This window comes from Cryptomeria japonica, chromosome 4 (genome assembly GCF_030272615.1).
Source record: "Cryptomeria japonica chromosome 4, Sugi_1.0, whole genome shotgun sequence".
Classification (NCBI taxonomy): Eukaryota; Viridiplantae; Streptophyta; class Pinopsida; order Cupressales; family Cupressaceae; genus Cryptomeria; species Cryptomeria japonica.
This window is the reverse complement of record NC_081408.1, coordinates 756166645-756190980: the sequence shown is the minus strand read 5'-3', so window position 1 is coordinate 756190980 and position 24336 is coordinate 756166645. Positions and strand designations below refer to the sequence as shown.

At 36.5% G+C, this 24336-nt stretch overlaps 1 protein-coding gene across 2 annotated transcripts in view; it reads left to right on the top strand.

The window, feature by feature from the left end:
- The window catches only part of LOC131037898 (uncharacterized), a 176935-nt gene that overhangs the window by 104948 nt on the left and 47651 nt on the right, over positions 1–24336 (top strand). For both annotated transcript variants that reach the window (XM_059220133.1, XM_057970141.2), the window contains exon 3: positions 4220–4275. In XM_059220133.1, coding sequence (XP_059076116.1) covers positions 4220–4275 — 56 coding nt within the window. The remainder of the gene's footprint in view (positions 1–4219; positions 4276–24336) is intronic.

Genomic DNA, 24336 nt, shown 5'->3' with positions numbered 1-24336 from the left:
ACTCAAAGATCTAAGGTTTCTTACATGATATCAAAGCCTCCTTTAGTTTGTGTTAATTATTTTGTTTGTAGAAAATGAAATTAAAAATAGTTGTAGCAAAAGAAACAAAAAATAACTCTTTTTATTTTCCAATTTGCAGCTATGGTTTCCTATAAAAAAATTATATTAAGATTATTCTTTTTTAAAACCCTACTCAAATAAAATTTAGCCTGAAAAATTAAACCCTAAAAATAGGTTCTTTACACAATTCATATTAATTATGCATAAAATTCATGGCAATTGCATAGGGAAGAAAAAAAAACTTGAGGCTTTCAAATGTTTCTATATATATTAAAAAATATATTCAAAATTGAACTTATAGAGTGAAATTTAATTATTAAGTAAAAACAAATTTTAGCTTATATGTATGTAATTGTATGTATGTAGAACACAAGTTTTACTACTGAGAGGGGGGGTGAATCAGTAGTAAACAAAATTTAGGTCCTGAATCAATTAAATCTTTTGATGAACTTATTAAAAACTTTAAAATGAATTCTGAATTAAAATAATCTGAAACTGAAACTTGAAAGAGATACACCACACAGTAAGACCAATGCACAAGAAGATACATGGAAACCCAGGATGGGAAAACCACAGTGAGAAAATGCTGCTAGAATCTACTGTCCTAATCCAGTGTCACGAACCCCAAGGAATCACCAAATTCCTTATGGGAGCACCAACTTTTCCAACACCACACTCCAATGATCAGAGCACCAACTCTGATACTTTAAAGCACCAACTTTAAGAATGTTACAAGAGCAAATTACAACTGATTTCAATTTCTTTTAACAATATTAGAACTGATAAGCAAGTGTTGACAAACCGAAAATTAGACTAGTGATTCCAATCTGAAAATACACCTACTTCAGATATCTTGTATAAAATGATCTGCAAATAAACTTTCTGCAAACTGAGTGAATAGAATTCTGCAAGTATAATCTGAATCACAAACTTCTATCAGCAATCCCTGCAAATCTTTGTCATTCAACTTTAGAACAAACTTAATGAAAATATGATAAACTGTTATACCTGATTTACATCACTGCAAGGATCATTGTCAGTTGGATATAGTACTATATACTCAATCACAATACTCACATTACCAGCATAAACTCCTCTTATGACAGCAACACACAATCATATAATCTTTATCCAACCTCTGATCTTCTTATAAAAGAAGCATACTCCTTTCTCAACTTGAATTAAAACATGCTAAACAAGTTATTCTATCAACAAGATAAGATCTTTGCATTCCTTATCAATAACACACGCACACCCAGATATTTTTTCACCAAGTCCAATATCTCTATTTCACACACAAACATCTCACATATATATACAAGTCCTTCTCCTCCACTGATAAGAAACTAACTTCCATTTCAGTTAAGAAGTTCTAACTGTCTTAAACCTTTTACAACTGTCAACTGTGACCAAACTGCTGTCTTGTCGTGAATATATGAATGTTCTTTTTAATTACTTTGTGACATATCTCCGAAGTCTCCTCACGGCAGTCAGAGATAGTTACACAATGTAGTTATAAACTGAAAGTTGTCAACTAATTCAAACTGACTTAACCAACAACAGCATTATATCATAACTTATGTTTGTTCATTTGTAGAGATAATAAGGTATTCGATGAAGGTTTACAATGCATCATTTGCAGAGATAATAGTTGATTTAGGGTTCACAATGCACTGTCTTCTGAAACATGATGATTCTCAAACTCTGTCCATCCATGAACAGTATATCGTTGCAGATTCATGGTAATATCTGAACATTACTTTTGTGTGCATTCAAATGTAGTGTTGGCATATGTGCAAGAGTATGATGACATGATGATATTGTATGTTGTCATTGATGTCAATATGTTGAGAAGTGAACCGGTATATTGAAGTTAAGCAACTGGCAAAGAGAACCGGTATGGTGGTGTAAACCAGTATATGTGCAATAAGTGAAGCGGTATGCTTGTCCAAGTGAACCGGTATGATGTTGTGAACCGGAACCGGTATGTCGGAACGAGAACCGGTACATGGAATGTGGTAGGACTACCGGTTGGTAGTCTTAGCTTCAAGGTTTCCGATTGAAGTGTTCCAAGCCTGTGTGATTCAACCGATGACATTGTGTGATGAGTTAGCATTGTGATGGAGATTAGATCGTGTTGCCACGTCAGCCTCGTGTACGTGAAGGATCTTGCATGAAGGAGATTGATCCTATCTACCTCGAGAATGTGCAAAGTCTTTGCAAACGGTGGAGAACGCGTGATGGGTTATCGCCTCCATGAAGCGGTGAAGAATGAACGATGGAGAATGTCTTGAGATCTGTTCAAGACCGTTGTATTCAAATGCAAAGTGCTCAATGGTCAGGATTGAACCGATCAATTGCCGACCTATCTGTGTTCTATAAGGTCGATGTCGTGTTTCATGTTGAGGTTGTTGGCAAATGTTGTGTGTGTATCTAAGTGCAGAGATACGTGATTCTTGCCAGACCAGATAAGAGGATTGATACCGGCATAGTGTGTGTGTAGAAGGAAGGAACTAAAGCGGATCTGCATTGGCATTGAGTGCTTACCAGATCATTGTAATACCTGTTTATCTTTAACTACAACAGTTGGAAAATCCCTTCACCGGGTAGCTTTAACCAGCTTGCTGTAAATCCTTTAACAGGGTGACTCAAAGCCATTGAGTTCATAATATCCTCTAACAAGGTAACCTCTAATAGGGTTTAACCCTTAACCGGGTATTCTAGCCATCCTTAACCAGGTGATCCCTAACAGGATCGGTTCCTAACAGAACCTATTGTAACAATCTTTAACCGGACTAGGCTCCTAACAGAGCGGACTTCTAAAGAGTTCAAAAACAGCTTGTGGGTATTCATTCCCACCATGGTTTTTCCCGTTGGGTTTCCACGTGAAAAAAAATGTGTGTCATGTGTGATGCCTCTTTCATGTGATGCTTTGTTATTTTCTGTCAAGCGGTGAATCATGTTATGCTAGTAAATTATTGTATCTCTGATGATAGATTATCTGTTTATGCATAAGGATAAAGTGGAAATGAGGGAGTAGGTTGTATGGAAAGCTAAGTGTTGCCGGTTTATGTCTTTCCCAGTAGCATTGTGTTTAACCGGTAGTAATCTGGTTCTGACCGGTGTTAGTGATTGCCAGTCAAGTTCACTGTTTGCAGTCAAACCGGTTAGGAAAAAGTTTCTGTGCTTGTACTGATTCACCCCCCCCCTCTCAGTACCGGTTTGGTACTCACCGTTCATCATTGAGTTATCATGTAGATGGTATTAATCAGAAAACTACATTGTATATTTATTCTCTGTTCAAAATATTGTTCTTTTGTAGGACCAACTTGTTTACAGAACATTCAAATGATCATGAAGTTACAACCTTGCTGTGTGGAAGTTAAAACAAAATTTAGCTTCTAGAGTGAATATATATATAAAATTTAAATTAGGGAGTGAAACTTTAATCATCAATTAAATTCATGAAATTCGTAGAGTCCATAATGATATCAAGAGTTTTCTTTTGGATTTGATTATGTATGGTTTTTGTTGCCAACATTTCAGATCAAACTCTATGATCCATCATCAGAGCAGATACCTAGAGAAGAGAAATGATAGATTGTTAACAGACCAAGCAGAATAAATAGATTGTTAGCTGGCATCTTTAATTTATTCTGCCTGGTCTGCTAACAATTTATCACTTCTCTTCTCTAGCTATCTGCCTTGATGATGGATCATAGAGTTTGATTTGAAATGTTGTCAATAAAAAACATACATAGTCAAATCCAAAAGTAAAATCTTGATCTAATTATCAAGTTAAAACAAATTTTAGCTTATTTATTTATATACATATATATATATATATAGAGAGAGAGAGAGAGAGACGCTTTAAGTTAAATCAAATTGTGAATATTTAATTATAAAGTTAAAACAAATTTTAGATTATAGGGTGAAATTTAATTATTAATTTAAAACAAATTTTAACTTATAAATTTATCTCAGAATATATTGAAATCTAGATTCTTTTAAATTTTGTGTTTTGGTTTTCGATATTTATTGTGCTCAATTCTTTTTATTTTTTATTTTATTTCCTATTCATTAACTAGTGTTTCTTTTGGATTATTTTTACTTCTAAGTTATTAATGCTTCCTTTACATTATTCTTCATTTGGTTGCAGAGACTTCTCTGGCTTTGCTTCGACACCCAGACTTTTGCATTTCGGGTTACTCATTGGTATGCTTAACACACAGACTTTTAAATTTAAGGTTATTAATTGGTATGCCCTTCCCAAAAGAAAAAATGGTTTAAATGCAATCGTTTACCCCTGTATCGAGTCAGGATCTGCTTGAGCCCACCTTTTGAATTTTGTTGGATGCTATATTCTTGTTCATATTTTATTAAAATTGTGATGAATTGCTTCTTGTTGAAAATTTGAAATGGTCTAAATAATATAATTATATAATTTTTGTTGTTTAAGAGAATCATTTCCTAAGTTTTGAGGTTTGCTTTGTGTTGGAAAATATTTAAATAGAGAATATTTGTAAACACTGAAAAAATAAATTTTTACCTTAAGTAATTACAGTAATTTCCCATTTATGATTATACTTACTTTTAGCTAGTCACACTGGTGATAACAGTTATTATCTATAAAATCTCTCTGACATGAATAACAAACATTTATGTTTTAGATGTGCATTGCATTTGTAATATTTATCTCTGTGTTATATCCTACCTCTATTAGATCGAAAGCACAGGCCATTATATTACATGGGAAAATGCTGCTATATAAATGCTAGCATTCTATGAATACAAACAAAAAACTATATAACAAGTTGCCTATTATTAAGCAAAATTCAACAGAAAACAACTATATCTAGTACCTATGCTGCCTAAATATGTGTTATGTAATACTCCCCTTTAATGACTAAATTGGATACACTTACAAGCTTATCCCTAAATTTGACAAATTTATCTTTACTAAGCAATTTAGTCATTGTGTCTGCAACCTGCTCCTTTGTAGGTAAATAATAAAGACAAATCTCTTCATTATTGACAAACTGTCAGATGAAATAATGATGGATCTCAATATTCTTGGTGTGAGCTTGATGGTCTAGATTTTCTTCTTTGTCATCATCTTGAGAACTCCCTTATTGTAACAAAATAGTAAAAGTCACTGTAATGGTACCATGTTGAAGATTGACAAAAATTCTTCATGGCTACATTTCTTCACATCTTGTCCCAATAACTGCCTTATGTTTTGCTTCAGTAGAAGGGTCAGTTGTATAGTATAATTTTCTCTATCATGAAATTAAACTTGATCTAAGAGTAAAGATATATCTAATTGTAGATTGATGAGGATCAAATGATTCTTGACATACTTAGTTTCTGATAAAAGCATAGCATTCTTAAGCTGCCAAAATCATATTTCTAAATAATAATGCAGGATCTTGCGATCAGTCATTTCAAAAATAGAAAAAAGGTCTCGTTTCACCTTTTGAATTGACTTGGATTTGTTGCCATTGTTCAAAAGAACATTGACATAAATAACTAGTATCACAATGTTATCACCATTGAGTTTTATATAAAGCTTTGGATTAGAACTTCTTCTAAATTCTAAATCTTGAAGGTGTTGATTGATATTTATATGTCAGCCTGGTATATAAAGATTGATCTAGGATGTAACCTAGTATTATTCTTCATCAAGACTTGAAACCCCATCATCATGGCATCCTACCATATAGGGTTTTGCTTGGTCTATCATACATGCAAGGTTCAACTACCTGCAAAACAAGGTGTAAGAGCAAAACTTACTCTCTTATCACTTTGCACTAGTTGTATTGTCAATTGTGTAGACTAGTCTTCCATTGGTTTTGACATTTCATCTTCTTGAATATCCTTCGGTGTGTTATAATACTATTTTGGTCTTCTTTGCTCATTTTCTTGAGATTGCTCTAAATGTTGGGAATTAGCCTATTCATCATCTAGTTCTTCATCCTGCCAAACATCATACAAATTGCAAACTATTGTAATGCTTTTTCAGTTTACCATGTTGGCTTTTCTTTGGGTTCTCAGTTCCAACATCATAACTCAACCCCTTTGATGTTTGTAGTTCTGTGATTTTTTTCTAGACTCTTTTAATTTTCACACTAGATTTACCAGTAGAAGCTTCCAGCTTTCCCATACAAGACTATTTATAGATTGTCATCATTTGAGAAGAACATCTCATTTGCAACCACATCTCTACTAATCAAAATCCTCGTTGTAGAGACATCAAGTAAAATCAATGCCTTTAATTGCTGCTATAGCCAATGAATTTATATATTTTACTCATTGCATCTACTTTCCTCCTATTATTCTTAAGAATTAGTGCAAAACCAACACAACTAAAAATTCACAAGTATATATATATATATATTTATTATTATATTTACATGGTCTTGTTCTTGACCATGCTTCCTTGGGAGTGATATTTTGTTTATACCATTCTCCTTGCAAAGTTCTTTGAATTGATTAGAGGCAATGTTGAAACTAAGTAGCATCGGTCAGATAAATGATTGAATGAGAGACTTCATTTATCTCTCATTCAATCATCTACCTTATCGATGAAATTACAAAACAAATGGTAGACTTTATGTTGATCAATCAGTTTGATTTTATAAACTTGTTATAATCATCTTCATATATATTTCATGATTTCAAGTATCGATTTGCATATATCGATACTTAAACAGCATATACAAACTTGCCATTGATCGTGTTATGATCATATTACTTATGCCATGATTGTGTTCATAACTTTCAAATCAGATCGTATTAATATTGCATATCATAGTTATTGTGTATGATAACTATCACCGATTTTGGTTATCGATCTGCACTTATAATAAACCGATTGTTATCAGGTTAATCAATAATCATTAGCATCTGAAATGACACTGATTGGTATCGGGTATAAACAAAGTTTGTTATTATTTGTTATGAAACAACATCTACTTCATATGATCAAGACATGTCTTGATTGGACATGTCAAGAGACATGCCCGGTCAAGGCATGCCTTGATCAAAGGTTATATATATATATATATATATATATATATATGCCATTCGAGTGCTGTAGAAAGATATCAAAATCAATTAATGTTCTATACAGCGATCTGCAATACAAAGGAAATTTCGATCAGTAACCAGCAATAAAATATTGAATATATCTTCAAGTAAATATAGAAAGAAAGTCGTCTTAGAAAATAAAAGAGACAAAATCTATAACCTTTAGATTTTGAACATAAATTTGAATTTCATTTACATGGTATCAGAGCCAGGTTGGAAGAACCTGAGGCATTCAAACTTGAGAAGTTCAAATCAAAGGTTATAAACATCACAGTTCTCCATGGCCAATGCTATTAGATTTGAGGATAGACTTGAAGGGGGAGATAATTTCTCAGCATGGAAATTCAGAATAAAAATGATCCTAAGAGAAAATAAAGTTGAATCTTTTATAAAAGAAGAATCCAAAGAACCAGAGAATGACCCTGACAAATCGACATGGATTGAAGGGAATGAAAAGGCTATGAAGATCATAGTCGATGGCGTTAGAAATCATACTATGACAATCCTGACAAAACATGAGACTGCTCACCATATGTTCAAATCACTCGAAAGCACATTCGAAATAAACAATGCAAGTAGAACCTTGGCTCTAAAGAGGGGAATTAATCATATAAGTATGAATAAAGGAGAATCAATCAATGCATACTTTATGAGAATATCAACACTAAGGGATGAATTGGCAACACTTGGATATGAGATCCAAAGAAAAGAGCTAACACTTATTGCTCTAGATGGTTTGCCTAGTACATGCAAAACATTCGTTCAAGGCATTAGTGCAAGGGCTAAATATCCAAACTTTGACTGGCTAAAGATCAGATTGTCTTCAAGAAGAGTCAAGACTAAACAAGAAAGGGATCAAACAGAAGAACACAGATGAAGATCTCCATGTCCTAAATGTGAACTCCCACAAGAAAAGCAAGAAGAAACACTTCAAGAAGAGGAAGAACCACCGTGAGAAAGGTTCATCTAAGAAAGATGTTTCCCATATTCAATGCTTTAGATGTGATCAATATGGGCACTATGCAGCAAGATGTCCAGATAGAATTAAACAACAAGCTACATTTGCAAAAGTGAAAAAGAATAAGGAAGAGCATGATTCTGAGAAACATGTATTCTACTCTGCTCTCTTTAACCAAGTATCCAACAAATCTAACACCTGGATCATAGATAGTGGGTCTTCAAGACACATTACAGGGTATAGAGAACTATTGGATTCCATGTTAGAAGAGATTGATGAAGAGGTAACTATTGGTGACGACTTTGCACATCTAGTGAAAGGCATTGGTACCTGCACCATTAAGTTGAAGTCAGACATGTCTCTCCAACTCACCAGAGTTCTTTTCATTCCAGGCATCAAGAGGAACCGGGTTTCTACACTTGAAGATGATGGGTATAGCGTAACCTTCATGAATAGCAAAGTGTTGGCATGGCCAAAGAATTCTTCTATCAAGAAGGCTATAACCATAGGGCATAGGAAACGCTATTTGTATGAGGTATGTACTGAACCTAACCTAGCTCTACTTCATGATATTACAAATTCTAATGAAATTTGGCATAGAAGATTAGGACATTTAAACTTTCGTGCTCTATCTTCAATGGAAAAGTTAGTCACTGGTTTACCCAAGTTAAAACAATACCATTTAGGTACATGTAAGGGGTGTGCCCTAGGCAAGAATACTAAGAGTTCCTTTCAGAATAGTTCTAGTAAAACAAGCAATGTCTTAGAACTAGTTCACTCAGACCTATGTGGGCCCATGTTCGTACCTTCATTAGGAGGGTTTCTATATTATGTAATATTCATTGATGACTTCTCCAAGAAGACTTGGATCTACTTTCTTAAATGTAAAGAATCTAAAGAGATCCTCAAGAGATTTAAGGAATTCAAATCTCTCTCTGAAAACTCTTCAGGAAAGAAAATAAAAACCCTAAGAATTGATAATGGGAGGGAATACACCTCAAACATATTTAGCGAATTCTGTAAAGAAGCTGGGATTAAGAGGGAGTTCATTGTTCCTTACAACCCCCAACAAAATGGGGTTGCTAAGAGAAAGAATAGAACTATTGTAGAAGCAGCTAAAGCCATGCTCCTTGATCAAAATTTAAAAACTCATCTTTGGGCAGAAGCCTCCAACATTGCTGTATACATACAAAATAGATTTCCTCACTCCCACATTGAAGACAAAACCCCTGAAGACGTTTTCACTGGAATAAAGCCGGATATCACTCACTTTAGGATATTCGGATGCCCTGTTTATATTCATATACCTAAAGAGAAAAGAACAAAACTAGAACCTTCTGGAAGAAAAGGGATCTTTGTTGGGTATAGTGAAACTTCTAAAGCCTATAGGGTATTTGTACCTGGACATAGTAATATTGAATTTAGTAGAGATGTAATATTTGAAGAAGACATAGCCTTCAAAAGAGCTAGATACTCTATTGAGTCAAAACTTATGCTCCATCTTCAGACCTAGAAAAGGATCCTGTTCCTGAGGTTCAGAGGGAGTATTCAGAAGAGAATTAGAATGAAGTTCAGATTCCACCCCAGGAAAACCCTAATAAAAGACCACTATGGGTTCACAAAACTATGGAAGATGCAAGGAACTTTGTAGCTCCTTCAGGGACTTTTAGAGAAAGTAAGAGGCCCTGAAGATTTACTAGCTATGTAGCCTTAATGAATGATCTCTCCAAATCACAACCTTCTAATGTATCAAAAGCACTTAAACATCAAGTATGGAAAGATGCCATGTCAGAGGAATATCAATCCATCTTAAACAATGATGTTTGGGAAATTGTTCCTAGACCAAAAGGAAAATCTGTTGTTTCATCCAAGTGGCTATTCAAAATCAAACATGCTGCAGATGGTAGCATAGAGAAACATAAAGCTAGATTTGTAGCCAGAGGGTTCTCACAGAAAGAGGGATTAGACTATGATGAGACATTCGCTTCAGTTGCTAGATACACCTTATTCAGAGCAGTATTGACCATTGCCAAAGGTTACCTCAAAACATATAGGCAGATCCGATAGAGGTTTTCTTGGAAGGGAATTAAAAATGATGTCTTGAGGTACATCAAGGAGTGTCATACATGCCAAAGAAACAAAGATGAGCACACTCTGCCAGTTGGTTTGTTACAACCCTTGCCCATTCTCGGTCAAAAAATGTGAAAGTATATCCATGGACTTCATCACTGGGTTGCCAAGGGCTTAGGGGAAGGATAGCATTTATCTGGTGGTGGATAGACTAACTAAGTTTGCTCACTTTTTTGCCATCACCAGTTCTTTTACAGCAGCTCAGGTTGCTGCGGTGTTCTTTTGGGAGGTGTTCAGGTTACATGGGTTAGCGAAGAACATTGTGAGTGATAGGAACAACAAGTTCCTAAGTGCTTTTTGGCAGAAGATTTTTAGATTATGTGGTACTGTGCTAACTCCAAGCACAAGTTATCACCCACAAACTGATGGACAGATCGAGATAGTGAATAAGTGGTTGGAAGGATATCTTAGAAACTATGTCCCGGAGTAGCAAAATACATGGGTGAGATGGCTTCACCTAGGAGAGTATTGCTACAACTCCTATCACATGTCCATCCAGATGTCACCATTCATGACACTATCTGGTTATGAAGCTCCTAGCTTCGCTGACTTGGTATTTGGTGATAGCAAAACCCCTCAGGCGAAGGACATGATGCAACAAAGTCGAGATATTTTGAGGATTTTGAGGGACAATCTCCAGCATACACAGAATCGACATAAGTTGTATGCTGATCAACAACGAATTGAGTGCACCTTTGAGGTGGGCGACATGGATTATTTGAGGCTCCAACCCTACAGACAGTCTACTCTCAAGAAGAGTGGAGTTGAGAAATTGAAGCCACGATTCTATGGGCATTTCAGAGTCAATAGGAGGATTGGAAAAGTGGCATATGAGTTGGAACTACCAGCGAGCAGTAGGATTCATAATGTATTTCATGTGTCTCACCTTAAGAAGGCTCCTGGACATAATGTTGTTGCTTAGGCAGATTTACCTCCGCCTGATGAGGGAGAGCTAGTTTTGATTCTTGAAGCTATCCTTGATTTCAGGGAGCGTTCTTTAAGGAGAAGGGTGATCAAGGAATACTTGATCAAGTGGAAAAATTTGCCAGCAGAGGATGCTACGTGGGAAAATGAGGAGATTTTACTGCATCTAGCCTTATAGTTGCTTGAGGACAAGCAATTTTGGGGAGGGCGGACTGTAATGCCCCCTTCTCAATGATGTGCTTTCAGTGGTCCATTGGCCTATTGAGGGACCCGTAGGCTATGTGGAATGAAGAATTAGGGTTTCAAACGTTGGTGCAGCATGAACTTACTATTTTTAGTAAGCTAGGGGTTGGTCGTTTGGATGCGAAGATTATGTTTTCCATGTTCTGTTATTGGGTGCGGGGATTATGTTGTTCGGAGCAGTATTGCATGACTTACTATTTTTAGTAAGTATCAGTTCAAGTGGTTCTATTTATAGCAGGACAGTTCAGAGATTGAGTGCAGTCCAGCGGATGGTTCGACACTTTAGTCCTCAATTATTATATGTTTTGTTTGCAAGTTTTTGGCTTAGGCAAAGTTCGAACTTGCCTAAGTGGAAGGGGACGCCATCTTTGAGGGGACATATTTAATATATTTCAAATGTGTTTGGGCGTCCTTGGGGTGTAATGAAGCAGCATGTAATTTGGGCGTATTTGTGTGCATTTGCATTTGAATTTGGGAGAGCAAAAAGTTATGAATAAGAGCCTTGGGCTCTCATTTGGATCATCTAAAGAATTTGCATTGTTATGTTGCCGAAATGGAGAGCAAAACTAAGCTTCGGAGTTGAGGCTTCCTAGCTAGCACAGTTTCGTACTTACAATATAGTACCTAGCTGGTGGGTGTGTTGAGAGTGGATTTTGGTGTGAGGATTTTTAGTTTTAGAGTTTTGGTAAGTTTTTTGTGTTGCTGGTTTGGAGTGGCTGAAGCGGATTTCTGTTCATAGATCTCTACTTGAGTGTCCGTTACTTCTGTGTAGAGGCTTGTCGGAAGCGTATTGGAGAGGCTAGGCAATCATTCCTTTGGAAGGGCGTTTGATTTGATGTTGCTTGGAATGTTTGAGAGAAAACCAAAATTCCTAGTTGGTCGTACCTTTTTGGAGTTGACTTGGTTTGCGTGCCATCAGTGTGTGGTGATTTTGATGTTGGTTTGTGCTTCTTCTTTGTTTGCCTTGGTCTTAGCAGTTGTTCGCCTGAGTTCGTGAGCATTTTGGAGCTGATTCGGAAGAGTTGTGTGCATTTCGATGTTGCTGGCCCATTTCTAGAGAGGCTGGTATTTATATCAGAATTGTTGTTTTATGTTTTAGCCTGAAATCAGTTTTAGTCTATGATTGACTGTTTGTAGTACTTCATTGTAATCATCTTGTATTGGTTAGTAGTACTAACCTCTTATTGGACTTGAAGTGCTCATTGTAATCCCCACTGCATAAGTGGAAGCGGCTGGCTGGGCCACCTTAGTGATTGTAATTTCATTTGTATTTCTATTCTCCCACTGAGTAAGTGGTGGAGTGATATTGTGCTCCCGCTGAAATACGCGGTTGAGTGATAGTTTTATGTATAAGTCCTCCCGCTGCATAAGTGGTAGAGTGATTTGGTTCTGGTTATGCTCTTGTTCCCTTAGTTGGTTTATTGCCAAGTTCTTGGTCTTCATCCTGCTGAAAAGTGGAAGGGGCTGGCTTGCCGCCCAGTATTGTAGTTGCGTTGTAATTTTCAGCAGATCAATGATCTAATGAACCCCTTATCACCGTATGCTCTCACCTTCCCATATTGGGCTCTTGGTGATCAGAAAGTGGAAGGGTTACTTTCAGCAGTATTGAGATTATATTTCCTAACTTTAATGGATGCATTGTAGTATTTGTTGTGATCAAAAACAAAAAAAATTAGTGGGAATATTGCAATTGTATCAGAGGTGGTTTTCTTGCCAGCCTGTGAGTTTCAGAGGGGTCGGGATTCTCCATGAGTGATAGAGACGTTTGTTACTACAACAGAGAACATAAGAGAACAGTTTCAGATTCCTGTAGTGCCGGAAGTAGATACCTTTTCAGAGGTATTGAGAAACAGAGGGAAAGAATTGGATTCTGTAGATTCAATGGATTCAATGGCAAATAAGGCTACTGATAAGAAGGCTGAGAGACAATTCAATGCCATGATGGATATGTTGTCTCAATTGCTGGCCAAAATTAACCAGAATGTTGTTGGCACCGCTAAGCAACCTAACAATGGACCGGAAGCCAACACTTCTAATCCTCTTGTAGGAAATGGAAATGGGACTAACAATGGGAGCAACAGTGGAGGTTCAGCCCCAAGACCTCTGAAACCTGTCTTCTTGCCAAGAGAAGCACAAGCAACTGAAATGGAGATACCTACAACAGATGAAATAAGGAACAACTATATGGAGTATGCTATTCTCCCTGGAGAGATCCGAGATATACTCACTCTGGATCAGTTCATGAATCAAAAAATGAAGCGAGGAAGGAGGAATGACAACAATTTTTCTGCCCTAAGAGATTATCAACATGCTCTTGGAAGGGTGGCTCTGACACATTTTGAAAAAAAATCATGCAGGAATGAAATCTTCCAGAAACAGCTGAGGAAGTTCGTACTCATATTCAACAAATCTTGGAAGGAGCACTTACAACACTTGGATGATGTGTTAAGCATACTGGAATCCAAATGTGAATTTGGAATGGAAGAATTGCTCTACCTTGGTCACATTATCAGTGCAGGTGGTGTGAAGGTAGACCCTGAAAATATTAGAGCTATCATTGATTGGCCTCCTCTTGAGAACATAACACACTTAAAGGGATTCTTGGGTCTTTGTGGCTTTTATCGGAGGTTTGTGAAGGGATACACTCAGTTGGCTGCCCCCCTCACAGATCTTACAAGGAAATGAGTTTTTGAATGGTCCGAAAAGGCACAGACAATATTTGATCAGTTTAAGGGGATCATGAGTTCTTGCCCTGCTTTGGCTCTATTTGATTTCACCAAACCTTTTGAATTGCAGTGTGATGCATCTGGAGAAGGGGTTGGTGCAGTCCTCATGCAAGATAAGCATCGTATAGTCTTCGAGAGTAGGAAGTTGCCTGAAAGGCTATATTCGATATATGACAAGGAGATGCTTGCCATAATGCATGCCCTTGCAAAGTTCAGGTAGTACCTTGTGGGGAGTAAGTTCATTGTTAAGATTGATCATAATAGTCTTAAACACATCATGCATCAGAAAGAATTGAACAAAAGGCAGCAGAAGTGCGTGAGTAAGCTACAGACTTACAACTTTGATATTGAGTATGTTAAAGGGAAGAATAACATAGTGGTTGATGCCTTATCTAGAAGGCCCCATTTGTGCTCACTGTGCGAGCTCACTGCTGATTGGAGGGAGTTGTTGCTTGCTGATTATGCCAAAAATCAGTTTGCAACCAGCATTATAGAGGGCATTTTTTATGATGAAAAGTACAAATCAGTTGAGGGGTTGATTCTATACAGAGGAAGGATTTTCATTGTGATTGAATCTAAGCTGAAGGAGAAGATTTTGAAGACTTTCCATGACATTCCCCTTGCTGGTCACCAAGGTTACCTCAAAACATATAGGCAGATCCGAGAGAGGTTTTTTTGGAAGGGACTTAAAAATGATGTCTTGAGGTACATCAAGGAGTGTCATACATGCCAAAGAAACAAAGATGAGCACACTCTGCCAGTTGGTTTGTTACAACCCTTGCCCATTCCCTGTCAAGAATGGGAAAGTATATCCATTAACTTCATCACTGGGTTGACACGGGCCCAGGGGAAGGATATCATTTATCTGGTGGTGGATAGACTAACTAAGTTTGCTCACTTTTTCGCCATCACCAGTTCTTTAACAGCAGCTCAGGTTACTGAGGTGTTCTTTCGGGAGGTGTTCAGGTTACATGGGTTACCGAAGAACATTGTGAGTGATAGGGACAACAAGTTCCTAAGTGATTATTGGCAGGAGATTTTTAGATTATGTGGTACTGTGCTCACTCCAAGCACAAGTTATCACCCACAAACTGATGGACAGATCGAGATAGTGAATAAGTGGTTGGAAGGATATCTTAAAAACTATGTCTTGGAGTAGCAGAATGCATGGGTGAGATGGCTTCACCTAGGAGAGTATTGCTACAACTCCTATCACATGTCCATCCAGATGTCACCGTTCATGGCACTATCTGGTTATGAAGCTCCTAGCTTCACTGACTTGGTATTTGGTGATAGCAGAACCACTCAGGCGAAGGACATGATGCAACAGAGTCAAGATATTTTGAGGATTCTAAGGGACAATCTCGAGCATATGCAGAATCAGCAGAAGTTGTATGGTGATCAGCAGCGAATTGAGTGCACCTTTGAGGTGGGTGACATGGTTTATTTAAGGCTCCAACCCTACAGACAGTCTACTCTCAAGAAGAGTGTAGTTGAGAAATTGAAGCCACGATTCTATGGCCCTTTCAAAGTCAACAGGAGGATTGGAGAAGTGGCATATGATTTGGATCTACCGGCGAGCAACAGGATTCATAATGTATTTCATGTGTCTCGTCTTAAGAAGGCTCTTGGATTTACCTCTGCCTGATGAGGAGGGAGAGCTAGTTTTGATTCTTGAAGCTATCCTTGATTTCAGGGAGCGTTCTTTGAGGAGAAGGGTGATCAAGGAATACTTGATCAAGTGGAAAAATTTGCCAGCAAAGGATGCTAGGTGGGAAAATGAGATTTTATTGCATCCAGTCTTACAGTTGCTTGAGGACAAGCAATTTTGGGGAGGGCGGACTGTAAAGCCCCCTTCTCAATGATGTGCTTTTAGTGGTCCATTGGCCTATTGAGTGACCCGTAGGCTATGTGGAATGAAGTATTAGGGTTTCAAACGTTGGTGCAACATGAACTTACTATTGTTAGTAAGTTAGTGGTTGGTTGTTTGGATGATGTTTTCTTACTGAGTTTTCCATATTTTGTCACTGGGTGTGAAGATTATGTTTTTCAGAGCAGTATTGCATGACTTACTATTTTTAGTAAGTATCAGTTCAAGTGGTTCTATTTATAGCAGGGCAGTTTAGAGATTCAGTTCAGTCCAGCGGATGGTTCGGTACTTCAGTCCTCAATTCATTTGGGTTTTGAGGAGCATTTGGCGTGCAAAATGATTTATTAAATATTAACAATGCATTCTAAGGTTAATATTTAATTATTATATTTTGGACGACTTTGGGAAATAGAAGTTTATTTTATTCAAGTGATTTTATCATTTTTTCCTAAGTCAATGGCATAAGAGAAATCGAGCTTATTTCATGAGCATCACTATATGTTTTGTTTGCAAGTTTTTGTCTTAGGCAAAGTTCGAACTTGCCTAAGTGGAAGGGGACGCCATCTTTGAGGGGACATATTTAATATATTTCAAATGTGTTTGGGCGCCCTTGGGGTGTAATGAAGCGACATGTAATTTGGGCGTATTTGTGTGCATTTGCATTTGAATTTGGGAGAGCAAAAAGTTATAAATAAGAGCCTTGGGCTCTCATTTGGATCATCTAAAGAATTTGCATTGTTATGCTGCCGAAATGAATAGCAAAACTGAGCTTCAGAGTTGAGGCTTCCTAGCTAGAACAATTTTGTACTTGCAATATAGGGCGTTTGATTTGGTGTTGGTTGGAAGTTTTGAGAGAAAACCGAAATTCCCAGTTGGCATTACCTTTTTGGAGTTGACTTGGTTTGTGTGCCATCAGTGTGTGGTGATTTTGATGCTGGTTTGTGCTTCTTGTTTGTTCGCCTTGGTCTTAGCAGTTGTTCGCTTGAGTTCGTGAGCATTTTGGATTTGATTTGGAAGAGTTGTGTGCATTTCGATGTTGCTGGCCCTTCTGGAGCGGCTGGTATTTATATCAGAATTGTTGTTTTATGTTTTAGCCTGAAATCAGTTTTAGTCTATGATTGAATGTTTGTAGTACTTCATTGTAATCATCTTGTGTCATTGGTTAGTAGTACTAACCTCTTATTGGACTTGAGGTGCTCATTGTAATCCCCACTGCATAAGTGGAAGAGGCTGGCTAGGCCGCCTTAGTGTTTGTAATTTCATTTGTACTTCTGTCCTCCCACTGAGTAAGTGGTGGAGTGATATTGTCCTCCTGCTGAAATACGCGGTTGAGTGATAGTTTTATGTATAAGTCCTCCCGCTGCATAAGCGATAGAGTGATTTGGTTCTGGTTATGCTCTTTGTTCTCTTGTCTAGTTTACCGCTAAGTTCTTGGTCTTTATCCCGTTGAAAAGTGGAAGGGGCTGGCTTGCCGCCCAGTATTGTAGTTGCATTGTAATTTCCGAAGATCAATGAGCTAACGAACCCCTTATCACCGTATGCTCTCACCTTCCCACATTGGGCTCTTGGTGATCAGAAAGTGGAAGGGTTACTTTCAGCAGTATTGAGATTATATTTTCTAACTTTAATGGGTGCATTGTAGTATTTGTTGTGATCAAAAACAAAATAAAATTTGTGGGAATATTACATGATCTCATGGTATTACACTAGAGTTTACCAATTGAGGTTTTGTTAAATTAATCTACAATTTAGATTATGTAGATTAATTCGTTATGTCATTTTAACCTTTAAAACTAAGTTACCAGGTTCTTCTAGTTTAGCTTGGGTCCTGGTATTGGTACGGTTCGTTTTCTTGCTAGGTGCGGCTTGAGTTCTTCCTAGGTGTGGCTTGGGTTCTTCCTGGGTACTGTTGATGTGTCTTTTATACACGATGAAACAGAGAATAAAATACCCAAAGGTACCTTATCCTCTCTTGAACAAAGCTTCCCCAAATGCTGAAGATTTCGCTTATGGATCAATCGAGGCAACTCCAAGGTTCTAATGTGTAGGTTCTCTATGTGTGGATAAGCACCAATGTTCGTTGTGTTTGTTGTTTCATCAAGGGGCCTTATGTACTTTCTATAAATTTACCAATGAGGAACTAGATTTTCCTAATACTAACCAATGTTTCAAAAAAAGGCAAAAGATAAGGGATTCGAGAGGGCTATGCTAAACTGAGCCTACAAATGACTAAATGGAGGGTGATCTTAGTGAAACTCTACCAATCTCAATATCGCCATAGAACAACAACTCTACTGGAATCGGTGTGATCTTCTAAGGGAATTCTATGATTTTCGAATCATTAATGAAAATAGATACATATCAATATTCAAGTAATGATTGAACCCTAAACAATTTCAATATCTTCAGTTGACCACACAAGGCACACTTACAATCAGTAAGGGGCTAGTGGTTTGGACTATGAGGTTCACTAAAAGATCAAACACAACATTTATCACTCAATCTAATTCCTAAATTTAAGTACTATCTTCAGTAAGAGTGATTCAAGAAGATAAACAACCATGTAAGAAGCCACAAAGATTGCAATAAAACACCATAACTTCAATATTTCATTGATCTCATAGCAAAATATAACAACAATTGTTCAACTTTCTCTCTTCACCAAATTTGTACTCTCTATGAATAACTACTTTTCTCTCTGCTGCTAATAAACTTCTTCTTCTTCTCTTAACTTCTGAAATGAATTGAGTGAGAGCTTATATAGCACTCTCAAATACAATGAATGGCCTGGATTTAAAGATCAAAGGCTGAGATTTTGACACCTAAACCCTAATAAGGGTTTGTTACAAAAATAACCCTATTTAGATAAGCATTATCATATCATAGCCAATAGAAATTGGCACAAATAACGAGCAAACATCGTCCAATAGGAATTGAATCGCCACATCATTTCATAACAACTTCTCTTCTAGAATTTTGTTCCCTTTTCCATGCTCCTTTCTGGCATATTCAATGAATCTGGATGTAATCCCTTCAATCTTTGCAATGGGAGTCTCGAGCAGGTTCTTCATTTGCTTTTCCAAGTGAAGGACCTCATCAAAGGCCGCAAGAAGAGTCATCTCCCATCCATGCTCTAGCTCTTTTGTTTTCTTGATCAAGAACATAGTAGCATACATCTGATCTCGCTGCTCTTCTGTGATCATATCTTCCTCTCTACAAAAAATGACCTTGACCCTATCCTCCAATTCTTGGACATCCACATCTATTTCAATCTCTATCCTTCTATCAAGGATTGCACATAATACATCAAACAACTTATCTTGAATAGGAAGAATAGTGTCCTCAACTTGGCTGCACCTACTATTGATGTCCTTGAATAGAGCTTCTTTAATTTGGAGCAAAGTTGACCATTGTAGGAGATTATGGGTTCCACCATCAATTATCCTCTCTTGTGCTAAAACCTGTCTTGATGTCCTTCTTACCACTTGCAATATTGGGATGACAATGTCTCTAGTGTGAGTGAATGCGTCGACAGTTACCACTAGATTATGAATGATCTCAAGGACCTGGATAGCCCTGTTGACTGTTTTCATCATTCTTCCTACAAATTCCTTGGCTACCATGTAGGATCTATCAATCCATGTATCCATGAGTCAGGTTGAGTTCTTCATCTTTTCTGCCTGATTTATTGACTCAAGAGCGAGTGCCTGGAAGGGTGAGATTACTGGATCCTGTCGCCTCAATGGCTCATTAAGGTGGCTAAAATAATTCCTCCAAGCATTAATCTCCTTTTCCAACCTTTTATTCTTTTCTATTTCTTCTCTTTGTTTATCATTGACTGCCCTCACTAAATCAGTCGCATCTTCCATGGCTTGCTCGGAGGTAAGTGGACCAAGGTCAAATGTCTCTAAATCATATTCTTCTGCCATGATCTCATCATCGTACTTGTCCATTGCTGGTGTAGCTATCTGTATCTTCCTGGATCCTGTATCTTCTCTGATTACCTTAGACATCTTTGTAGCTTTCTTCCTTTCAATCTCCTCTTGAGAATTGCCTAGAAGGCTTTCCAAATCAAATACTTGCTCTTCATCTTCAACCACAACTATCTTTGTAAGTCTTTCTCTAAGCCAATCTGGAATGGAAGACTTTCCCTCTCTTACCTGCACTTCTTCAGGCAATAGCCTCTCGGCTCTAAAAGGAGATGTCGCTTCATCGTCATCTCTTTCTCTTTGTTGCTCATTAACATCAAGTTGGAGAGGAAGAGGCTGACTTGACGAATGCTGAGGTGTCCTTCCTTTGTTTTGTTTATCATTCTGTACCATGGACTCCATGGACTCATCTATCTCATACACCTTCTCTCTTTGATCCTCTCCTTGACTTATCTCCTGTTCATGTCTGGAAGAAGCACTCGAGGGATTATCAAGATTCACCTTTTGTCTCTTCTTGGATGATTCTCTCTTTTTAGGTCCCTCCTTTCTCTCTGACCCCTTAGAATGAGAAGTGTTCTCACTTGCACTCGTCTCTCCTCCTTCTGTTCTTGTTTCTAAGCTAAATGTCATAGCTATGTTTTGTTCCTTCAACTTTTGATGCTGGACATCCATGCATCTACGAGTACAACTCAAGATTGGGTCCATCAATGCTCTTAAGTCTGCGACTTCTTGCTCATCCCAATCTATCTTCACTTCTTTGTCTTCCTTCTCATAGGAAGATTGAAGATATCTACCACTGTCTTGTGCTTGATCTGCTACTCTATAAACTTTGCATTTCCTGATAAGATCCAAAGGCAATTTAGAGTGCATCTTTCTTTTTACCTCTACATCATCCTGAACATTCATCCAGAAGTCTGTCATGTCCCCTCCTTGATCGTTATTTATAATCTAAATGAAACAATTATTATTATAAATTAATATAATCAACAAATGATTATTTGAAATTATTAATATTTAATTATTAAATATTATTATTAATATTTATTAATAAATAATATTTTTGAAATATCCAAATAAAATAAATAATTATTCTATCATAAACATTTAGAAATATTATAAACAAATATAATAATAAATAAATTCAGAAATATATGTAACAAAACTAATATTAAAACTGCCTTCATCCTCATCAATAACCAACAGAATAAATAAAGACTAAGGGGACTGCAGGTGTCAGAGTTGTCCCCTAAGCTGTAGACAATGATAATTAGTCAATAAATTGGTTAAATGTTAATCGTCAGCAATAACAAACAAATCCTTGCCTCAAAAACTTTCTCCTCTATATAAACCTTCTACTTTTGAAACTAACTTTCCTTTAAACTATCATATGTATTAATCTCTTTCTTAATAAATAATAAAATAATAAAATAATAAATATAAAGATGAATATAAGAATCGGTTATAGAGTTGATTAGACATTGGTTCTATTACTAGGTTGATGGAGCCAACGATAGCAGTGATAACGAGCCATTAAAGCCAGCGATTCACATAACCGGAAGATACGAATATTAAGCGATACAAATATATTAGCTTTCGCCAAGGGATGACTACCATCAGCAATAAAATTCATAGATTACCATGTACATAGTAATCAGCAAAATATTATTGATATCACCACCCATGAAGGGATTTGTTACTAACAACCGATTAGTTATTCAAAAGATGATTACTCTTTAGACAACGGTTATAATAGTGATTCAAGGCAGCAATTAAGAGGAAAAGTCATTTTGTATAAATAACAAATACTCATGAATAATGAAAAGGTATGATCTTAAGAAAGATTAATTAGTCCTTGACAAAGATATGTCTACTCCCAAAGAATGCAACCATTTGATACCAATATATTTAATGAGGATCAACTCCATTTCAAAGGGGGGGGGGGAATTTACTTTTGTTTATTATATTCTATGGGGATTGAAAAGGAAGGAATATTACCAATACGGAAGGCTGTAATAATGAGAACAGAACTGTTATAAAGCTACAGGCAGTAACATCTTTGTTCTCGGTAGTATGCACAGGGATATGCTTAATACATATGCTTAATATATGAAGTGCGATAATGTTCTTATGCAGAATTTAATGAATAAAATATTAATAAATTATAATAAATAAATAAATAAATACTGATAATAATATAATAATTATAATAAACAAATAAATGTTGATAATTGTATAATAACTATTATTATGATATTAACTGAGGAGTTCTCTACAGACGAATGTAATAATAATAGTATATACATAATATATATATATAGATAGATAGATAGATAGATAGATAGAGAGAGAGAGAGAGAGAGAGAGAGAGAGAGAGAGAGAGAGAGTAATGATTTGATCAGACAAATAAATATTATAATATAAATCAAAAGAACTCTTAAGTTAATATCAGGAAGAAGAATATGTTTTTTGTTATGACTGTCTGTGTTTAAAGAAGTGGGGAAGGAGATGTTCCTAATAGGGGACATTACAATTGGTTTGATACTTACATTAAGAACTAGGGATGTTTGATAGACGAATAATTTATTTATGAATATTTAATTGATTGATTTGCGAAATATCATTGATTTGATGCATGTTAAGGTGGAGTTGTCTCCTAATATATTCAGTCTGAGTCATAAGTATCTTGAAATTGATTAATTATGGCTAAAGCATCCCTAAACCCATAAGGGGACATTACAAATGGTATCAGAGCTATGATCTTGCCATCCTGTAGGCTAAGATTGAATCAACGAATTATTCTACTCAATAAACAGAGGCAAATACCATGACCGATAAGCAACGAGGGTTCCATCTCATAAGATAAATTTAAAATATATTATTATCAGCCAAATAAAATATTGAATGGGTATGACTTCAGAGTAATTCAAATTAGAATAGCGGATAACTAGGCATATCCATGTGGCATTTAAAATACTTAATATATATATATATATATATATATATATATATATATATATATATAATAATGACAAAAAAAATAACAAATAAGCTGGCATTTAAATTGAGAATAAATTAATCATAAATTCCATATGGACCATTAGGGAGGAAATGTGGTAGAGCAATGAGGTCAGCAGATGTTAGGCCTTTGTTAGGTACATCAACCGCTATGGCAACTGTAGGTCTGCCATTATTGAGGCCAAGGGGGAGTAAACCACTCTTGGGCTTGACAAGCGCTACGGGCATCTCATTGCGTCTAAATCCTTTTGACCTCATTGAGGAAGTGAATACGGAGAAGGCTAATGCATACACAAATATTTATTGAAATTACAAGTCATTATTGAATTGCATTATTAATGTGATTTTAAGATGACAAGGATTAGTCCCATAAAGAAACCATGGATTAATTAGTAAGTAATGATGAATGGATAAATTGCATACCAAACCCAATAAGATACAAGGGAATAGGGCCATGGGATAGCAGGAACTAGGCCTCTGTCAAGTAGGCAACCCACTGTGGATGACTGAAGATCTACCACAAGTTGGGCCAAGGGGGAGTGTACTGCTCTTGGGCTTGATAAGCGCTATGGGCATCCTATTGCACCTACTTTTCCTTGGTCTCACTAGGGAATGAGTATCGAATTATCTCATTGATAATAGTATAATCTTAAAGAAATTGACTAATAATAGATGTATACTTCACATTCACCACTAGTGTGGGAGAGAGATAGAGCAATGAGGTCAGCAGAAACTAGGCCTCTGTCAAGGCAACCCGCTGTGGATGACTGAAAGTTTGCCATCAGTTGGGCCAAGGGGGAGTGTACCGCTATTGGGCCTGATAAGCGCTACGGATGTCTCGTTGTGTCTAAATCTTTTCTCTTTCATTAATGGCGAATAGGGAGTTAAGCCATGTCCATTTAATTAATACTTGAGGAAAGTATCCAAACATTGTGCTATCTATCCTCTTTGTCGATATGGCTAATCAGACTCATTATATTTACTCCATTTGAAATTCTTAAATACTCTACCTGAGATCACAAACTAGATTGAGTGTTTATGTTTTTGCATCAAGCTGGTGTTGATTTGTGTTTCTACTCATAACAAGAAAGAAATTTCACAATGTGTGTATTCACATGTATACTCCGTGTTTGCATATATGTATGCTTCGTGTTTTCCATGTGTATGCTCTGTGCCTTCCATGTGTATGCTTCGTGTTTCCCATGTATATGCGGTGTGTTGTTTAACTCATGTTGGTAGATGACTTAGTTGAGGAAATTAAAATAAACATTTGCTTGAGGACAAGCAAATTCGGGAAGGGCGGACTGTCATGTCCCCTCCTTGATCGTTATTTATAATCTAAATGAAACAATTATTATTATAAATTAATATAATCAACAAATGATTATTTGT